General features: G+C 40.2%; 1 protein-coding gene across 3 annotated transcripts in view; it reads left to right on the top strand.

Moving 5' to 3' along the window:
- The window catches only part of LOC131693969 (homeobox protein extradenticle), a 118,516-nt gene extending 105,689 nt beyond the window's left edge, over positions 1-12,827 (top strand). The window contains exons 3-7 of one of the 3 annotated variants that reach the window (XM_058982281.1): positions 985-1,119; positions 1,193-1,373; positions 1,477-1,587; positions 12,246-12,393; positions 12,469-12,827. In XM_058982281.1, coding sequence (XP_058838264.1) covers positions 985-1,119; positions 1,193-1,373; positions 1,477-1,587; positions 12,246-12,393; positions 12,469-12,756 — 863 coding nt within the window. In that variant the 3' untranslated portion in view covers positions 12,757-12,827. Of the gene's footprint in view, positions 1-984; positions 1,132-1,192; positions 1,374-1,476; positions 1,588-12,245; positions 12,394-12,468 lie in introns of all 3 variants that reach the window. The other 2 variants (XM_058982282.1, XM_058982280.1) reach the window with 2 other exon arrangements.
- Positions 12,828-20,181: the final 7,354 nt, after the last annotated feature.

Below are 20,181 nucleotides of genomic sequence, written 5' to 3'. Positions count from 1 at the left end.
TTATCAGTTATAATGGTTTCGAAAGGAAACCGTCTCTATAATCGGTAAACGCGAGTGAGTCTTGTTTGTTCTTCACAATATTGCTGTTTAATCACGGCAAGCTTTATCTATACAAAGCAGCAGGAATTAATTTAACTAGCTATGAACTACATACCAGCTGCACTGATTACACATTGAGGTGGTTGTATCTTTTCTAGTCTACGTCGATTATATAAAGATAAAAGAAGAGTGAATATCAACCGAGAACGGAAACTAACCAAGAAACACACAAGTTCATGTACAATATGCCACTTTGATAGCCATCAAATGAAAATATCAATTCTCACCCGTTGCCATATGAGGGCTTGCTTCCTTTAACTGTGGCACACCAGTTGATGAACCGCAAATGATCCGCATGAACGAATCGCTGATAAACCGACATCCTACGCACCCTTCGCCTTCGGTTCATTTTTATTTCTTAGTGGGCGACTTCGTATGTCCATCCCTATCTTCATGCCAGTGCCATCATACCTGGACTACCTCACCGCCCCGAAGTTGTTCCTTCGACTCACGAAATTGTGCCATAACTATTTGCTTTATTAGTCGTAAAAAACCTATAAAATCTGTTTCCACACATTCTGGCGCGGTTTAGTATCTTCATTCTTTCTCTGTGCCAGCCAGGTCTTCGTCGCTTTTCACACGATGTAGATCTGGTCGCGTGAATGCGATGGTCTGTTTCCCTGCGATTATTCGCTAGAAATGATATGGTAATTCCCCAGCAATATTATGTGTTATGATATTTAAATGGGCTTTCCATACCCCAAATCCAACTAGCCAATTGGTCGAAGCCGACAAAAGAGATGGACACCATAGTGAGGTGTACGCAACAAGTGTTTATGGACCGAAAAAATGATATTTAAACAAACATAGTCATAACAGTATCCGTTTACGAGCAGTGCGAGCACGTTTTCACTCAGTTTTTCCTATTTTTTTTTCGTTTTGCAGTTCTGTCGCTGAGAAACACCCAGGAAGAGGAACCCCCAGATCCACAGCTGATGCGCCTGGATAACATGCTGATCGCGGAGGGTGTAGCTGGACCGGAGAAGGGCGGTGGTGCAGGTGCGGCGGCCGCAGCTTCGGGTGCGGCCAACGGTAAGTTGACTAAAAGCACGTTATTTATTTAACGATATTTCCCCTCCTGTAACATTCGCAGACTTCCTTTCGCAATCAGACCTAACCGGGGGGCAGGACAACGCAATCGAACACTCGGACTACCGAGCCAAGCTGGCGCAGATCCGGCAAATCTACCACCAAGAGCTGGAAAAGTACGAGCAGGCTTGCAGCGAATTCACCACCCACGTTATGAACCTACTACGCGAGCAAAGTCGCACCAGGTGGGTGTCAATGATAATGATGATGATGATGATACTAGCCATGAATTAATAATATTCCAGCGAACTAACGACTATTTGTTTTTTTTTCTTTGTGTTTTTGCAGACCTATCACACCGAAGGAGATCGAACGAATGGTACAAATTATCCACCGGAAATTCAGCTCCATTCAGATGCAGCTCAAACAGTCAACTTGCGAAGCTGTCATGATTCTGAGGTAATTTTTTTCATATTTGCCAAAAATATAGCATGAGAAGTTATGTCGTAGAGTGACGCATATGGAAATGCTATTTACGACCACAGCATTTTTTAAGTTCATTTCTTGGTCTTTAACTGTTTAATCTGGTTGAAAATTACATGTTTCGCTCAGGCACATGAGACCAAAATTTACATGCTTTTTACCTTTCTCATATAAAGAAAGGCTATGCAATCACTCCAAAAATCGATTTTCCAACCGAGCCCCGGAGGGCCGAGTGTCATATACCATTCGATTCAGTTCGTTGAGATCGCAAAATGTCTGTGTATACGTATGTGTGTACGTATGTGTGTATGTATGTGTGTGTCAAATAATGTCACTCAATTTTCTCAGAAATAGCTGAACCGATTTACACAAACTTATTTACAAATGAACAGTATAACGCTCTCGTAAGACGCTATTGAATTGTTAGTTGATCGAGCTTTCGGTTCCGGAGTTACGGATTGAAGAGTGCGGTCACATAGACAAATTCCCATATAAACTGGTAGCCCTATGATATCCGAATAATGTAATCCATATTTAAATACGTTCATCATTACTTGGATTTGCGGGTCTACATCACTAATAACCAATCAAAGTAGTTTTGACCACATTGGTCACCTATGACGGATCTTGATGCCCCCAAATTCCCGAGTTAATGTCACACCTATTTTCCAACAAACTCTTAACCGATTTTTACAAACTTGATTTCAAAAGAAAGATACAGTAATACCATTGACTGCTGCTGAATTTTATTCGGTCCTGACCGTTGGTTCCGGAGTTACAGGTTGGTTGTTGCGGTCACATAGTAATTTCTCATATGAATCATATGGTACAATCGTAATACCTCATAGGTTTAAAATCTATTGAAATGAACATCAAATTATTTCGATTCGCAGGCCTAGATCACTGATGGCGAATCAAAGATTATTGGAATACATTGTCCACTATCGATAATTCCGGTAGTCCTTGGTTCCAGGCATTTTTGAAATCTAAAGCCGCTTCGGTGATGACTGATCCAATTTTCACTAACCTAGTCTCAAATGGAAGGTTCAGTGTTGAACCCTCCATCTACTCCTCCAACTTCTACCTCTCAACCCCCCCCCCCGCCCCTTCTCTCACCACTCCCGCTCTCAGACTAACTATCCTAGACTAACCTCCTGCATTCCCTTCATCCTCCCCGTATACTAAAATAAGTTAGATGATTCCCGACGCATCTCCCCCCTCCCACTAATTATATCCCTTCACTTTTTCGACATGAAGTTAACATGAAGACAACATTGAACTCACGCTGATTAAGCTATATACATATTATATTTTTGTTTGTTTCAAGTATGTCAGTGTCGACATGTTGCTTATCAGGTTCGTGACAGTCGTGCACTTAAATATGCTTATCAAGTGTGATAAGAATGTAATAGACATTTCCACAATGTTATATTGAACGTAACCAGGGATTAAATCATAATTAGGATGAATGAGAAAGGCACAATTGCATTGCTAGGTGGATTAAAACAGGTTTTTCTAAAGGTGTTGTTTCTCCCTGTATCATCCGTAATGATTTCCCCTATTCCGAATGCGTCATGAATTTTATAATAGCAATGTTGCGAGTAAGCGGCGCCAAATCATGTAACCGTACTTCGCTTTACCCATCGCCACCACGATCCACGTGTTTTACGTTGTTAGGTGAATTGAACCTTTTCCTAACAACAATATTTGACATAGTTTTAAATGTTATTTCAAATCAATGGGCTCACCATAACAAAAAGTTCAAAATGTAGTCGTTTTCAAGATTTTTTTTTCAATTTGTTTATTTGATAAGGCACGTATGCGTTAGCTTAAAGGTGCCATTTTTTCATTGTTTTACATTTTGAATTTCTTAAAACTAGGGGGTTACACATTTCAATATTATTTTGATTTATATGATGAAACTAAACAAAAAAATTACAGCTAACTTATACATATAAAAGAGGGTATAATATAATATTCGTAAAATTTGGGGGACGGGTCATTTTGTGTGTTCTTTTTATAGTAATTCACTTTATGATTTTTAGAAGGGAGATTGTAGGAGAAATTAATTATTACTTAGCGGAACATTTTACAAGCTTATTAACTAGAAATAACTAGAGAGAGAGTGGTTCAAGATTAGGGGGAATTAATTTGGGCTATTTTAAAGTAGTGGTACTGTTGTGCATTTCTTAACGAGATTAACTATTGATCAACTAAAACTAGAGGATAGGGGGGCACATAAGTTGTGGGACGATATTCCAGGGGAGAAGGGGGTGAAGTCATACATCTGTGTATCAGAGACATGGGAGGGAGGGTGGACAAGGCTGAAGGGGGGGGGGATGTAAACTTTCAGTTTCCAGCATCAGGACTAGAAGATAGGGGGCACATAAGTTTTGGGAAGATATTCAAGGGGAGAAGGGGTGAAGTCATACATCTGTGTATCAGAGACATGGGAGAGAGGGTGGACAAGGCTGAAGGGGGGGGGGATATAAACTTTCAGTTTCCGGCATCAGGAATCAACGGCCAGGATTACAGATTCGAACGGATGTATCAAGTATTAGGACGCCGGGCGGTTTTCCTCGAGCCGGTAGGAGTTCCTCCAGACGATTTCGCAGTACGGCTCAGATACGAATCGGGAACACACCGCGCTGCGCGTGTGATGTTGTACTGTAGATCTCGTGTTGTTGGTTCATTCGCCAGATGTTTTGTCTCGTCTTGGAGTCGTATCAAACCATCGTTGGGGACGGTAGGCGGAAGAGGGCACTTCTGGGAATGATAAGAGAAAAGATAGGGGCATTTAAATTTGGATATTGATGGTTTTGAGGAACGTGTATATAAGGGACATGTAGAGAATATCGCGGCTTGCTAGTACATCTCGAACCGGGACATTGGGTGATCTTCCTCGGGCCCGAAGGGAATCGAATAGTTGAGATCTGGCAGAACAGTACTCGGCGCAAGCCCAGACAACATGTTCGATTTCGTGATAACCGTTGCCACAAGCGCAGATACCGCTATCCACGAGCCCAATACGCCGGAGATGTGCGTCCAGCGTGTAGTGATTGGACATGAGCCGAGACATCACGCGAATGAAATCCCGACCCACATCCATCCCCCTGAACCAAGGTTTCGTCGATACCTTAGGGATTATCGAATGTAGCCACCTTCCCAGTTCACCATTGCTCCATGAAGTTTGCCAACTTTCGAGGGTTCTCTGATGAGTAATACTGAAAAATTCGCTGAAGCTAATTGGTCTTTCATATACGTCACCTTGTAAAGCGCCCGCCTTAGCTAAAGAGTCCGCTTCTTCATTACCTGGAATGGAGCAATGCGAGGGAACCCAAACTAAGGTAATCTTGTACGATCTTACAGACAAAGCACGCAGGCGCTCCCAGATTTTCCCCAGAAAATATGGAATGTGCTTTCTAGGTTTCATTGAACGGAGAGCCTCGATTGAGCTGAGGCTATCCAAGACAATAAAGTAATGATCGGTGGGCAAAGTATCAATGATCCCAAGGGTATACTGAATAGCAGCAAGCTCTGCGACGTAAACTGAAGCAGGATCATTGAGTTTGAATGAGGCGGTGAGGTTTTGATTGAATATACCGAAGCCAGTGGAGTCGTCGAGGCTTGACCCGTCGGTGTAAAACATCTTGTTGCAGTCGACTTCTCGAAATTTACTATGAAAGATGCTTGGGATCACTTGCGGACGTATGTGATCCGGGATTCCACGAATCTCGTCTTTCATGGATGTGTCGAAGAATACAGTTGAATCAGAAGCATGAAAGAGATTGACACGGTTGGGATAGTATGAAGAAGGATTGATATTTTGTGCCATGTAATCGAAGTACAAGGACATAAATCGGGTTTGAGAATTGAGCTCGACAAGCCTTTCGAAATTTGCAACTACTAACGGGTTCAAGATATCGCATCGGATGAGCAATCGATATGAGAGTTCCCAAAATCGATTTTTCAGCGGAAGGACGCCCGCCAGCACTTCTAAACTCATCGTATGTGTCGAGTGCATGCAACCCAAAGCAATACGCAAACAACAATATTGGATTCGCTCTAGTTTGATGAAATGTATGTTCGCAGCGGAGCGGAAACAGAAACTCCCGTACTCCATCACCGACAATATTGTTGTTTGGTACAGCCTGATCAGGTCTCCTGGGTGGGCACCCCACCATGTTCCGGTTATTGTACGGAGAAAGTTGATCCTTTGCTGGCACTTCTGTTTCAGATACCTAATGTGACATCCCCAGGTTCCTTTAGAGTCGAACCAGACCCCGAGATATTTGAAAGTTGAAACCTGAGCAATAGTTTGACCCATTAATTGAATCTGTAGTTGCGCTGGTTCACGCTTCCTTGAAAATACGACTAGCTCAGTTTTCTCCGTGGAGAACTCGATACCTAGCTGAAGGGCCCACGCAGACAAATTGTCCAAGGTATCTTGCAATGGTCCTTGCAGATCGACGGCTTTGGGACCTGTAATAGAGACCACACCGTCATCTGCAAGCTGCCTTAGCGTGCAGGAATTTACAAGACATTCGTCAATGTCATTCACGTAAAAGTTATAGAGAAGGGGGCTTAGACATGAGCCCTGGGGAAGACCCATGTAGCTAATTCGTGATGTCGATAAATCACCATGCGAAAAATGCATATGTTTTTCAGACAGCAAGTTTAGCAAAAAGTTGTTTAGAGTCGGTGAAAGACCATGCTGGTGCAGCTTCTCAGAAAGAATTTCGATAGAAACTGAGTCAAAAGCCCCCTTTATATCTAGGAAAACTGATGCCATCTGCTCTTTGCTAGCATAAGCCATTTGAATTTCTGTTGAGAGCAACGCAAGACAATCGTTCGTCCCTTTGCCTTTGCGGAAACCAAATTGTGTATCTGACAGTAAGCCATTTGCTTCAACCCAATCATCGAGGCGAAACAAGATCATTTTCTCGAACAACTTTCGGATACAGGACAGCATCGCAATCGGTCGATACGAGTTGTGGTCGGAGGCTGGTTTTCCTGGTTTTTGAATGGCGATGACCTTAACTTGCCTCCAGTCATGAGGGACAATATTACCCTCAAGAAACTTATTAAATAAATTCAACAAGCGTCTCTTGGCAGAGTCTGGCAGATTCTTTAACAAGTTAAATTTGATTCTGTCTGGCCCTGGGGCTTTATTGTTACATGATAAGAGAGCAAGTGAGAACTCCACCATCGAAAACGGTGTTTCGTTCGCGTTATTGTGAGGGGACGCGGCGCGGTAGATCTTCTGTGCCGGAGCGGAATCCGGACAAACCTTCTTGGCAAAATCGAATATCCAACGGTTTGAATATTCTACGCTCTCATTAGTACTGTTTCGGTTTCGTAAGCGCCGGGCCGTACTCCACAGAGTGCTCATCGATGTTTCTCTCGTTAGTCCGTCGACGAACCGGCGCCAGTAGCTACGTTTTTTGACTTTTATCAAACTCTTCATGCGCGTTTCCGCCATCGCGTACTGTCGGTAGCTAGCTGGCAGCCCGTCGTCCCGGAAGGTCTTATACGCAGCGGCCTTCTCCGCGTAAACGTCTGAGCACTCTTTGTCCCACCATGGATTGGAAGGACGCCCGCGTGAGTTCGCGTCTGGTACGCGTTTAGTCTGAGCTTGAATCGCGGTATCGAGAATCAAGCCAGCCAGGAACCCGTACTCTTCCTCCGGAGGAAGCTCTTGAGTGCACTCGATTTTGTCGGATATCGCGGACGCGTAGCTCTTCCAATCAATATTTCGTGTGAGGTCATACGAAACATTGATTGTATTCGGTGGCCCTGAACCGTTAGGAATAGTAATTACGATTGGCAGATGGTCGCTGCCGTGGGGATCAGAGACTACCTTCCACATGCAATCTAACCGCAGCGATGTCGAGCAGAGGGACAGATCTACGGCGCTCGGTCGCGCTGGAGGGGCAGGAATCCGTGTCATTTCACCCGTATTCAAAATAGTCATATTGAAGTTGTCGCAAAGCTCATGGAGTAGGGTAGATCGATTATCGTCATGAAGGCAACCCCATGCCGTGCCGTGGGAGTTGAAGTCACATAAAACTAGCCTCGGTGCGGGGAGGAGTTCCGCAATATCGCAAAGCCGTCGGTGGCTAACTGAGGCTCTAGGGGGGATGTAGGTGGAAGCAATACAAAGGTCTTTGCCTTTTATTCTGGTTTGGCAAGCGACAACTTCAATGCCTGGTGTCGAGGGGAGGTCGATCCGATTGAAAGAATAGCACTTTTTGATCCCCAAAAGTACTCCTCCGTAAGAGTCTTCTCGATCCAAGCGAATAATATTAAAATCGTGGAAGTGTAGGGTTATTTCTGAAGTGAGCCATGTCCCGCATAGGGCAAATGCATCGCATTACAAATTATTTAGTAAGATTTTAAACGAATCGATTTTCGGGATAATGCTTCTGCAATTCCACTGTAGAACAATGATTAAATCCTTGACCTCGTTCGATGAATTAGCCATCGAAGGATACAATCGCTGAAAGAAGGGGCCATTTCGCAGTGAACTGCATCAAAAATGTTTTTACTGCGGGGAGAAAGCTTATCAAGATACTTTTAAGGGGGTCAGAAATGTTTAACGCTGTAAGAATACGGTCCACAATGTCAGAGAAATTTATTAAGCCAGCACTGTTTTCTTTCTCTGGCTGAGATATGGGAACACTTGGGGTTTTTGATGTTCCTGGAAGTGCTGGGAACTCCTTTTCTGAGCTCAGGTTACTGAGACCGGGAGCGACTTGCTTCGGTTTTGCACCAGTACTTCCTTGAGTAGTTATTTTAGGGGAACCATGAAGAGACACCTTCTGGCCTTTACGACGAAGCTTGGAAGAAGAAATGTTCTTCCTTTTTCTACTACTTCTAGGCACAGCAGAAGATGTTCCCTCCTGGGGTTCATCACAGTCGCCTTCGTCAGTAGACAAGTTGGTAAAGATGTTCGTAGAGACAGGTGGCGTAGCTATCTTAAGCATTTCTGCAAAAGATCGCTTAGAGCGTCCCTGAAGGGAACGCTTAAGATTTTCCTCGCGCTGTTTGTACGCGGGACATGAAGGGAGATCATGTGGGTTTCCCCCACAGTAGAGACACTTTTCGACATCTCTACCACAGGAATCATCCGCATGAATCCCACCGCATTTCCCACAGCGGGCTTTATTGCTACAATGGGAGGCTGTGTGTCCCAATTGTTTGCAATTAGTACAGTTCATGACCCGCGGCACAAAGAGGCGAACAGGTAGACGAACCTTGTCAAAGAGGAGGTAATTGGGCAGGGCAGAGCCGGCGAAGGTCACCCGATAAGAGTCTGAGTTGACGTATATTTTCTTACCGTCAGCTGCGACTGATGCTGAATGCAAACGTCTGCATTCCAGTATCTTCACTGGCTTAAGCATGGGGTCTTTGAAACAGCCTGTCCCATATTTTAGCAGGTCCTCGCAATTCAGACTCGAATCGGAAACGACCCCACTGACTTCAACCCTGCTAGCTGGAATATAAACCCTGTACTCCTTCGTAAAGGGCTCGTAGCCAGCAATATCGTTTGCCTGAGCAGAACTGTTAACCACCACCCGAAGCTTATCAGGGCGAATTTTCGATATTTCTGTCACGGCCGAATACCGATCCGTCAGAACTCGAGAAATCTGCAACAGATTCAGACACTTTTTTTCTTTGGTCCGGAAGAAGATCACAAATGGCCCGGTGGCCGAGCTCGGATATACCTTGAGCCGGGGAGCCGATTTTATTTCGACGTCCATCTCACCTTGAGATGAACCGCCGTCAGGGGAAGTCATTTTTGCACGGGCCTATTGCTCAGTGCACGTTATTAAGACAGCCAAGAAGGGGAAATGAAAACTAATACTTAGCTTGTGTTGGTAACGGTATCCAGACGGCTTACTAAAAGAACACTGCTTCACTTCACTGACCGGCTAACGGTACTCAGAAACACAAAAGAAGGGAAAAATAATGAAACCTCAACTAGGCGTAGAGTGTGCCAATAACCTTGAACGCGGATTAACACTATTTGTCGTTATAGAGTGTACGGACCGATGACAAAAGACTTCTATCTCGACTGAGTGCTCGATAACGAATGATCGTTTTCAAGATATTTTAAATTTGGTTTCGACAAAAATAATTATTTTATTAAATTTCGTCCAGAAATCCAGAAACTTTCTCGCCACCATCCTTCAAAGGCGCAGATGACATCAAATCGAAATGAGAAGCAAATTGTTAAAATCAGTGTCAAACAGCAAGGCTTAGTGATGTTTCTGCTCATGGCTTTCCCTAATCTGATCACAACCCAGGCACTTAGGAATCTTTCATTGATATGTGCAAATTGCGCCTTGAGTTTTGTATTGTATGAACGGGTAGGAAGAGATCGATTCAATCACAATATCATTACAAAAATACCATTGCAACTTCCTGGGATGAAATATTAAATATTACAATACCTTTATTGTAAATACAGTTTCTTTCAGTGGCGTAGCCAGGGGGGGGGGGGGGGTGTTGGGTGTTAACCCCCCCCCCCAAAGCAAAATTAATTGAATTGAAAAAATACTGATGGCCAGTTCAATTTAAAAAAAATTTAATATTTAATATTTAAGTTTTTTAGAAGTTTACTATCTGATCATTACAATGAGAACTGAATACACCGTTGGGACTTTTGGTAAATTGTTGGAATGGGATTTTTCAACTGATCTCTTAGTGAGGAGCTTATAATTGACAAATCATGCCATTATTAAATAAAGTATCAGCATGGAAACATCCACATAGAATCTGATTCAAAAAGGCATTTTCCGTTGGACTCTAGTAGGCCAGCATCAGCTTTCATGAGTCTTTGATTTTATTTGTAATATCAATTATTCGAATAGCCACTGATAGCCAGGATTGGAAATGAATAAAATTTAAAAAAAATCGAGTTAGTGACTATTTATCATGTACATTTGAGTGCTGAATTAAATGGCGTAACACAATTTCGTATACTCGTTCTTATATTATAAACTTTAATAGCGAAAAAAGTAAAATAAATGCTCGAAAACTGTTTTACGCTCAATATCATATAGCTTCGAAACAGTCAGCTTTAGAGGTTTAGTATTTTCCAAGAATTTTGCAACGTAAAACATCTTCTGGTAAAATAATTTTGAAAACTTTTATGATTCTGATTGCATTTTTTCCATGTTTCATGTGTTTGCTTACGATACCTGCTGAATCTTGGAACTCGATCAATTTTTGAATTCCCAAGCTATCGTCAAGCATTAGTATATGAAGTTAGGTGGTATTTTATTTTCATTTCATATGCGTCTTGCAATATATTAATTCATAAAGTAATTTAAAAACTTGATAAATCTATTTAGAAAATTCACGCTATATTTTGAATTCAGAGTGGCAGTAAAAAAATCTTTCATGGCGTAGCAGCAATGCACCCATATATTTTGTCAGACACTTTTTGGTTTTAAAGGTTAGACCAAGGAGCTTTTATTCTCAGGTGATACGATCCTCAAAAACGCCGATCACCATGTTGGTTTAAAACAACAACTAACAACGTTGTTTAGTAGTAATGATAATATACATATATAGGGTAAAGGTCTATTTTCACCATACTAAGCAGGTGCCTCACTAATTCATCAATTTCTCGGCCTACAATCAATGGAATGCGAAAAAAATGACATCAACAGCTTTGCTTCGTTGTTAAGAACCAATATAATAACACAAATGCGCTGAAAACAGTGAAATTCTCATGTTTGAGCGCAACGAAAACTCGAATCGAGTGTTCCTATTGTTGCGCTACCATTTGACTCAATGCGTTGAACAAAGATGGCAGACACTGCTCTGACCAACGGTTTCAAATGGGTAGGGTGATAATAGAAACATGGCGAAAATGGGCTCCTACACCCTACATAAGAGTGGGACATGGTTATATGAAAAAAATAAAATTTTGCTCCGAGTAACTTTTTGGGTCCCATTTAGCTCCCAGAACAACTTTGCAAATTTTTAGCTCTATCGGTGAAACTATAATTTTGCGCCCACTGTTTACAGTTTACATGGAATTTCGTATGGGGAAATCGTCTTTTGCAAAATAATTCTTGCAATAGTCGCCCGTTACCTCCCAAAAATAAGTAGATGTCTGATTTTAAAAGGAAATTTGTCAAGAGAACAAAGTCTAGAAGACCGCGAAACGAACTGATGCTTGTAGAAAAAGTTATTAAGCAAAAACCGATTGATGCCCGGAAGATTGATGAAAATTTCACTTTTCATAGCATCACTGTTGCTGACAGTCGAATTATATACAAAAATTTTAATTTTCTCTCATTATGTATACAAAAGAAGCCTCAATTAATCCCCCAAAATTCTTGCGAAGTGGCCAAACAGTATAGATAAATGATTTAGACACATTAAGAGAAGATTAAAACAAAATTTTGTATAATTGGACAACCAACAGCAGTGGTGCTAGAAAATACAATTCCAGTATTCGAGAACTTGGAAACACATGTTTGTATAGATTTCTGGGACCAAAAAATAGTTTTACCGTGCAAAATCTCATGACGAAGAATTGGTGAATGGGTCTAGGATTAAAACCTCTACAATCGAAAGATAAAAAATCATTCCTTGCATTCCACTTTGCTTTCCAGGTCCCGCTTTCTAGATGCCCGGCGGAAGAGACGTAATTTCAGCAAGCAGGCTTCTGAGATCCTAAACGAGTACTTCTACAGCCACCTCAGCAATCCCTATCCTTCCGAAGAAGCCAAGGAAGAACTGGCCAGAAAGTGTGGGATTACCGTAAGTTTATACCGTATTTGAGAACATAATACTTAGTAGAACCTAACCATATTTCTCTCTCTCTATCTCCGCCAGGTGTCTCAAGTGTCGAATTGGTTCGGAAACAAGCGTATCCGCTACAAGAAGAATATCGGTAAAGCCCAGGAGGAAGCGAACCTGTACGCAGCGAAGAAGGCTGCCGGTGCCTCGCCGTATTCCATGGGTGGCCCACCGAGCGGAGCGGCCACTCCGATGATGTCCCCCGCACCTGCCCAGGACTCAATGGGCTACTCGCTCGGGTCCGGCGGATACGATCAGCAGCAGGCGTACGACGGTAGCATGGGTTACGATCCAATGGGTGGTCATCAGGATCTGAGTCCTTGAGATGCGGAGTACTAAGTGAGAGCGGTCACCCCTAGGAGTGCTCGACAGAGTAGGTCATAGTGGCGCACAAGCACTCAGCAGAATGTAGTAGATAAGTGTAGGAAATGAGAGAATTGGAAGCAAATTTAGCAGTAATTTAGAGTTTAGTTTAAACAGGGTATACAGACACGAAATGCGCGTCAAATCGGGATTGTAGTGAGGAATAGTTTTGTTTCAGTTCAAAACGCTTAATTTCTCGTTATCGATACAGTGAAGAACGGTATAGTTTTTCCAAGAAAAATCATTATTTAAAAGTTACTAATTAAGTTTTAGTTGAATCCATCATTTACAAAACAAACGAGTGCAAACATCTCGCATAGGAATAGAATTAGCATTTACAGCAGTAGTGATAGACACCAGTCACTTGTTTGGTGGTTTAAAAAAATAGGAGAAACAGAGCCAATCAGTGCTAAATAGACTCCAGTATACAAACCGTTAACTGAACCGTAGCTTCGGAATGATGTGGTTTATGTAACATTGGTTTTCTCTGCATCGTCTATTGGTAAATACGTACACCCAAAACGTACCCGGTAAGATTTGCTTACATTATTGCAATAAATGCGTGCGAAAATTGCAAGCGTTCTGGTAATGTGCAAAAATTGCAAGAAGCTTCCTTGCATGTAATGCAAGAAACAGAAAAAACGAGTTTTGCCTATGTATTAGCGATGTATGTGTATTGGTGACCAATATGCGTTAGATAAAAAAGACAGCTGGTATTGAAAAACAAACCCTGCACGAACAGATCACTAATCAATACCTTATCCATCCAACCATGCTATCAGATAATTATAAGTGGATAAAGGTCATATATAAACATTTGGATGAATTCACGATTAATGAAAAAAGTAAAGCACGCACCCAGATTTGAACTCATGCCATTGAGTATCGTAGCACGAACTATAGGCACTGATCTATTCTTACACATAAAAGTCAAGCGTTAAAACTCGTACAATCAGCACATCCGGAATTCGATGCTGCCTCGTGTGTAATGAATAAGCCACAATATTGCGTTTAAAGATGTTGGTGAGAAATGAATAAAAAGCAGACAGTAAATAAGAACTCGGCGTGCGTCGCCATACAAACCGACATAGGCACGTGAATGTGGTGGCAATCCTGTGACAGTGTGTTGAAGAAACGTATGTAGATATAGCAAGAGATGAAGTGTTTTATATGCTTGCAAACATTGCAAGCGGCTTTAACTGCAAAATTGCAAGCGATGCGAACATTATTTGCAAGTGATTGTCGCTTACAATTATTGCAAGAGGTTTTTGTTTTGGGTGTACAATTTTCCTTGAATCGAGCAAGTGTTGCTCTAACCCATTCGATCCTAACATTAGTAGAATTTTACGTAAATCATCGCTGCAATAAGATTACCTTCTGATTTTAGTTATTTACGTTACGAGCGCATTTCTTTCCTCTTTGTAAACATCCGCCCAGATGCCAAGGAGGCGATTTGTTTATTTAGTGAAAGCGTATATTAATGCCCAAACAAATCACTGCTTAATAGTCGCATCAATCTCACCGCCCTTCCGCAACCGCAATCATCCAGATTGTTTTGCAAGTTTTCTGATTTGTGGCAGGTCTAAAAGCAACATGTTTATCGTCACACTACATCACATTTATTTTGCTTGCAGTACCAGCGTGTTTACCAGATTCTCCTAATTGACCTACACAAATCCACTACTACACCCTACAGCGATAAGAACAGAGTTACAAGATACTTCAATTCAACCGATAGAAAATAATTTAAAAAAAGCAAAAAAACTATTGTGTATACCATTAGGCGATAGGAATCAAACGATACTAAATACAGTAGGCCATTAATCAACGCAACAGTCAGCTACCAGCTGATGAATCTAAGCAGACAAAATCTATCACACTCAAGTTGGCCATGAGTGTGGCGGGAAAGCTCCCATTCGTCAAGAGTTTGGACGAGCTAACCGCACTCACATAATATACGTAAATTAACATAAAGCAAGTTAGTGAAACCAGAAAGTTACGCGGAAAACACCTCGGTTTTCTAGCAATAATTGAGAGAAAACAAAAACCAAGCTATTTTTAGAGTAGACGCGTTTGGAGCAGTTTCATTTCTTCCATCAAAAGCAAACAAGTAAAACGCTGTAGGCAAATAAACAACATACTCTTCAACTCACATAACAACACAAACACAAAGTATACAATTTTCAAGATTTAAAAAAAATTGAAACCCGTTCAAAAGAAAATTTGGAACCCAGATATACGATTCGCTATACTAAAATTTAGCTATCCACCCGTCAGGAAGGATTTGTACTTAAGATACCAGAAATAATCTAACAACCCTGTAATTTACTAACGCAACCAAGAAAGGAAATAAGTGTGTGTGCGTTTTAAGCTACAAAAACAAACCAAAAGAAGTGTTTCATGGTCGAAACACACCAACACATATACGCAGATAACAAACAACAAAATTGACAATATGTGCAAGCAAAGTATGAGAATATGAAAGCTGAAGAACGAAAGCCTAGTAACAGAGTCACGAACCGCCAGATACGACTTCGACAACCTGGGAATAGATCTAGTTCCCGGTTGGAGTTCTGGAGAATGCGAGTTGATGAAACGAAAAATTATGCGAACAAATCATTTGTATACGATAAAATAATAAACTATTATGAATAATGAAAAAAACCGTTTGAAAATACACTATTTCAAAAATATGACTTATGGACAAACATAAAAAAACTATTTTTCAATCATTTTAATAGAAAATTTCAGTTTCGGACAAAATCAAGAGCAAGAAAGTAATATCTAGTGGCTTTTATTGTTAAGATACTAACATAGGATGACGATGTTTTCCGAACCGGTTTTCAGTTCCAATTTGCTCGGATCGAAATTCCAGCAGTGACAGAATTAACACCCACGGAATGTAGCTACTCAGGAAAATCAAGGAATTTCGACCGGCAAATGATGCACAGAACGAAATGTATTCATATTTGTCAATGATTTAGTCATTTTCTGCTTGCCAGTCTAGTGTTTTTGATTTAATTATCAACACTTTGGTCGTCGTTTATTTCGTTTTAAATCTTTTCCGTTACGAGTTACACTTGAATCACTGTAAAGCAACAACTTCCACTGTTAGTTTGACTATTAATACAATAAGTTCCACGTTGGCATTTAATTGGGTTAAACTTTGTTTTCTGATACTCACATACGATATAAAGAGGAAAAACTATGAGGAAAAACTCTTGCGAATTACTAAGGAAATGAAAAAACGAAAGTATGTATACGAAAACGATTTAAAAATCTATTAAATCTATTACCTTTAAATTTTATGTGTACTTAATTATAATAACTGAGAAAAACTACAAAAAATAACAAATGTGAGTAAAGAAGAGAAAGTAAATAAGTAAATTAACAATTAATCTTAGTAAAGATATGAAGTAATATAATGAAATATAAGAAAAACACAGAAATGGGGGTATTTTATTTTATGAATAATATTTTCTTTTGACATCTCCCTAAAAGAAAAGCACACTCGTCCTGAATGATTTGCTCAAGTCGTGGGTTCTGCTAATATGAATGAACTCTTTATTAGTCTTATCTATACCCGGGAGTAAATTTGTCCACATCAAACAGTATGATTATGTGATAAAGGTGGTATCCAGTTCGTAATTGGCGAGCTTGCCACTTGACGCTACAAAGAATAACATAGGGGTATGTCGTCAGGGTTGGGCCACTGTCAAAGTTGGGTCACGGCCATTTTTCGTATATGCACACCTAGAAAAAATAGTGTAAATTTACGTCTCCTGACCCTGACATATACGAGCATCAAAAATGACTTAGTTTTAAGTTTGATTTTAATTTTACATGACGTTTAATTTCGCAAATCATGTAATTTTACTCCACATACAGCGTTTGTTCTGAATGGTAGGAAGTGTAATTTTCTGTCATGGCGCATGTAAAGCATATGTTTCATGTAAAATTAAACGAAGCACGGTAATGTTCCATCATTTCGTAAATTACGGTTCGTTGAATTGTGTCATGTTTGCAATTACGTCAACGATAAAATTCAAATTTTTTTTGGTGTGTGGTACGTGCTGCCACCTGTGTTTCAGCGTTGAATTTTTACTGTCAACGACATACTTTTCAGAGCATTGCTGGTCACGGAGATTATCTGTAAAAAGCTTTAAGTTCTCGGTTTGTTTATCATAGTCCGAAAAGTGTTTCAATAACTGTGAAAAACGACGTAGTATTAAAACGATGTCACTGCCAAAGTAAGTATATATATATTATTGTTTTAACCATTAACAAGATCCGAAAGAGAAAATTTTATTCCTTGAACTATTTGCCTTAGTGTTTAGCGATTAAAAAAACGCCTGTCGTCAAAGTTGAGCTACTCGTATAGTTAAGGTTGAGCCACCTCATTTTTTCAACAAGTAAAATAACAATTGCCTAAAAGCATTATGATTATTCATCGCAACAATAACAATAATGTTCTATTAATGAAATCAATCAACGAGAGCGTAGCTCCTCAAAGACGCTCTCAAAAGTCGAATCTCGAAAGGTGAGACAATTAACCACGCAAACACCAGCTTAACGACGTGACCCACCGAAAAAAAAATTATCAATAAAACTATTTAATTGATAAAAAAAAAACAATGAAATAGTCCATATTGGTGGTTTAAAAAATATTTAGTATTTAGTAGGGTAAAGTGCCTATTTTCGCCATACTAACTAATTAATTACATGGCCTACAATCAATGGAATGCGTGCAAATTGGTATCAACAGCTTTGGTTCGTTGTTAAAAATCAAAATAACAGCACAAATGCCATGAAAATGGCGAAATTCTCGTGTTTGAGCGCAACGAACACTCGAATCTAGTACCTGTATTGTTGCGCTACCATTCGACTCAATGCGTTGAACAAAAATGGCAGACGCTGCTCTAACCAACGGCTTCAAACGGGTAGGGTAATAACAGAAACATGGCGAAAATAGGCTCATCACCCTACATATTTCGATGATATTCGCAGGTGGCCCAACCTGGACTGCAGTGGCCTAAACTTGACTACTTTTCTGTTTAATTCATTTTGGTAACAACTTTTTCGAAGGAACGTAACAATTTAACTTTCAGATAATACGTCAGCATTGTGATTATTAGAATACAAACAAAATATACAGAGCAAAGTTAAAAATTAACCCAACCCTGACGACATTCCCCTACGGAAAGCGAAACATAGCCTAATCAGGGATGCCATTATGCAAGATTTATCTGGCCCAGCCCGAGTTTTTTTACAGCTTCCAGACAAAAAGACAAACCTTTCATTCTGCCAGATTTTTAAATTAGAAAAGTTGTTGCACACTAATTTTGGAAATTTGGGTCATATTTTCCCAAATTTAATAAAAATCGATTGATAAATTTCGATGACTTTGAGGTTGCTGTTAAGTGACAGATTTTGCCAGATATTTTTAGTTTATCTACCAGATAATGTAGTAGTGGCTAACTCTGAGCCAACTAACAGCTCTCTCTCTCTCACCGCTCAATTCCACAGTTCTCCTAAAGTGTTGTTGTTTGTTGTCATTTTACTCATATCAGAAGATATCTCATACCAATACCACCGGCGTCTTGCTTCTGAGCTCCCAGTCTACAAATGGCTCAGAGTTTTCTCTGTGAGGATTGGAGAATGGAAGACGGATAAAAAAAACCTGTTACAACATGTGTTTACTCATGCTACGTAATTCTAATGAAAAAAAAAAACTAAATTGACTTATTACTGGATAGATTTCGGTAGACGATGACTTTTTGATATTCATCAAGATCTTGTGACACGATCAACAAATCTCAGTTCTAGTTTAGACGCTCATAGAACTCACCCTTTAAAGAATCGGGTTTGTCGTTGGACATGATAAAAATTCAAAATTTATCCTACATCTTCTATCCGCAGGTTCGGTTGTTCATCATCATCCACCTGATTGTCGCTGCTGCTTATCAAGCAGCAAAAAGCGTACTCCTGCAATTGCAGTAGATGTGGTTGTTACGGCGAAGACCCTGTTACAGCAACGCTATAGGCAGACCACGCCCTCTACTGGCGAGAGTTCCTCTGCCCTGGCCGAGAGAAGAAAATGAAGCATCAATTCTATTCTCGTGATCAATTCACTCCGTTAAATTAAAACGGTCTTATCTAATCTCGACGTTTAAATTCCTTATCTAAAGGCCGTTCGCATAAAAATCCGGATATACAACAAAGTTACAAAATAAGAACTCCAAGCTTTTCACTAAAATTTATTATTTCATATAGTAGGTATACATATGTATTTCAAGTAAGTTATTGACCGCACTTTTCCTTTGATGCTTTCCATTAGTCTGAGCCACTTGGAAAGAAATTCTGCGATTTATTATTCTTTCCCACCAAGCTTCTTAAGCTTTCCCTGCACAATCGACCAGTATGTTTCGATCGAACATAAATTAAGGTAGTGGGCTACAAACCCTAGGAACATAAACAGTATGGTTCTGTTCATGTACCATGCAATCGTGTCCTTAGCGCAATGGCAGCAGGTTAAATCTGGCCGGAACAAGATTTTAGTTGCTTGATTTTTCAGAAATCATACTAATTTCCCACTTCATCGTTTATGGTACTTGTTGTTGGGAACGTCTGAGATTTCGACCCAGAAGAACAAACAGCTTGCCGTACAAGATACTTTTTAGGAAATTTGATTTTATATTTAAGTTTTAGTTGTTCAGGAGCATCTTTTCGACTAGTTCAGACCTAGAAAGATACTTTTTTAAGCAATATGTTTCATAGTAAAATTACGATTTTCTATATATTTGCGCAAGATAGCTTTTCTGAGAGCTACACACTTAATTCGGCTCGGTAATTTCCCAACAGCTGTGTAGTCAGCAAATTTAGAAACTGATATCTTGGTAAAGTGAGATTAGTTTGGTGATTTTCGTTGAAATATTTTCCGAGTCTCAGCACTCAAACGTCACTTTTACTGAGATCTCAGCAAAAAATAATGTTTGCTTTTGAGATTTCCGCACAAGGTGCAAAAAAGCTGAGATTCGGAAGAAAAAATTAAGTGTGTAACTCTGACGTACCCATCTTGAATAATAAAATCTGTTGTCAAAACAATATCGATTCGTGATACTGTTCATGATTCCTAATACAATAGTCACGACTTACCATTCGTGCTCGAGAAATAGCTCACGAAATCATAAAATGCTATTCATGTATTCCTGAACTGGTTCATGACTCCTAGCACAATAGTAACGACAGACCATTCGTGCTTGTGAAAAAGTTCACAAAATCATTATATGTTATCCACGGATTCGTGAGCTGGCTCGTGATTTACATGATTTACGATCTATATTAAGTACTTGTGATATTTAGAAGATATACCTAATAATTTTCAAT

Source organism: Topomyia yanbarensis, chromosome 3, assembly GCF_030247195.1.
Source record: "Topomyia yanbarensis strain Yona2022 chromosome 3, ASM3024719v1, whole genome shotgun sequence".
Taxonomy (NCBI): Eukaryota; Metazoa; Arthropoda; class Insecta; order Diptera; family Culicidae; genus Topomyia; species Topomyia yanbarensis.
The sequence above is the reverse complement of the archived record's forward strand: the minus strand, read 5'-3'. Positions and strand labels throughout refer to the sequence as shown.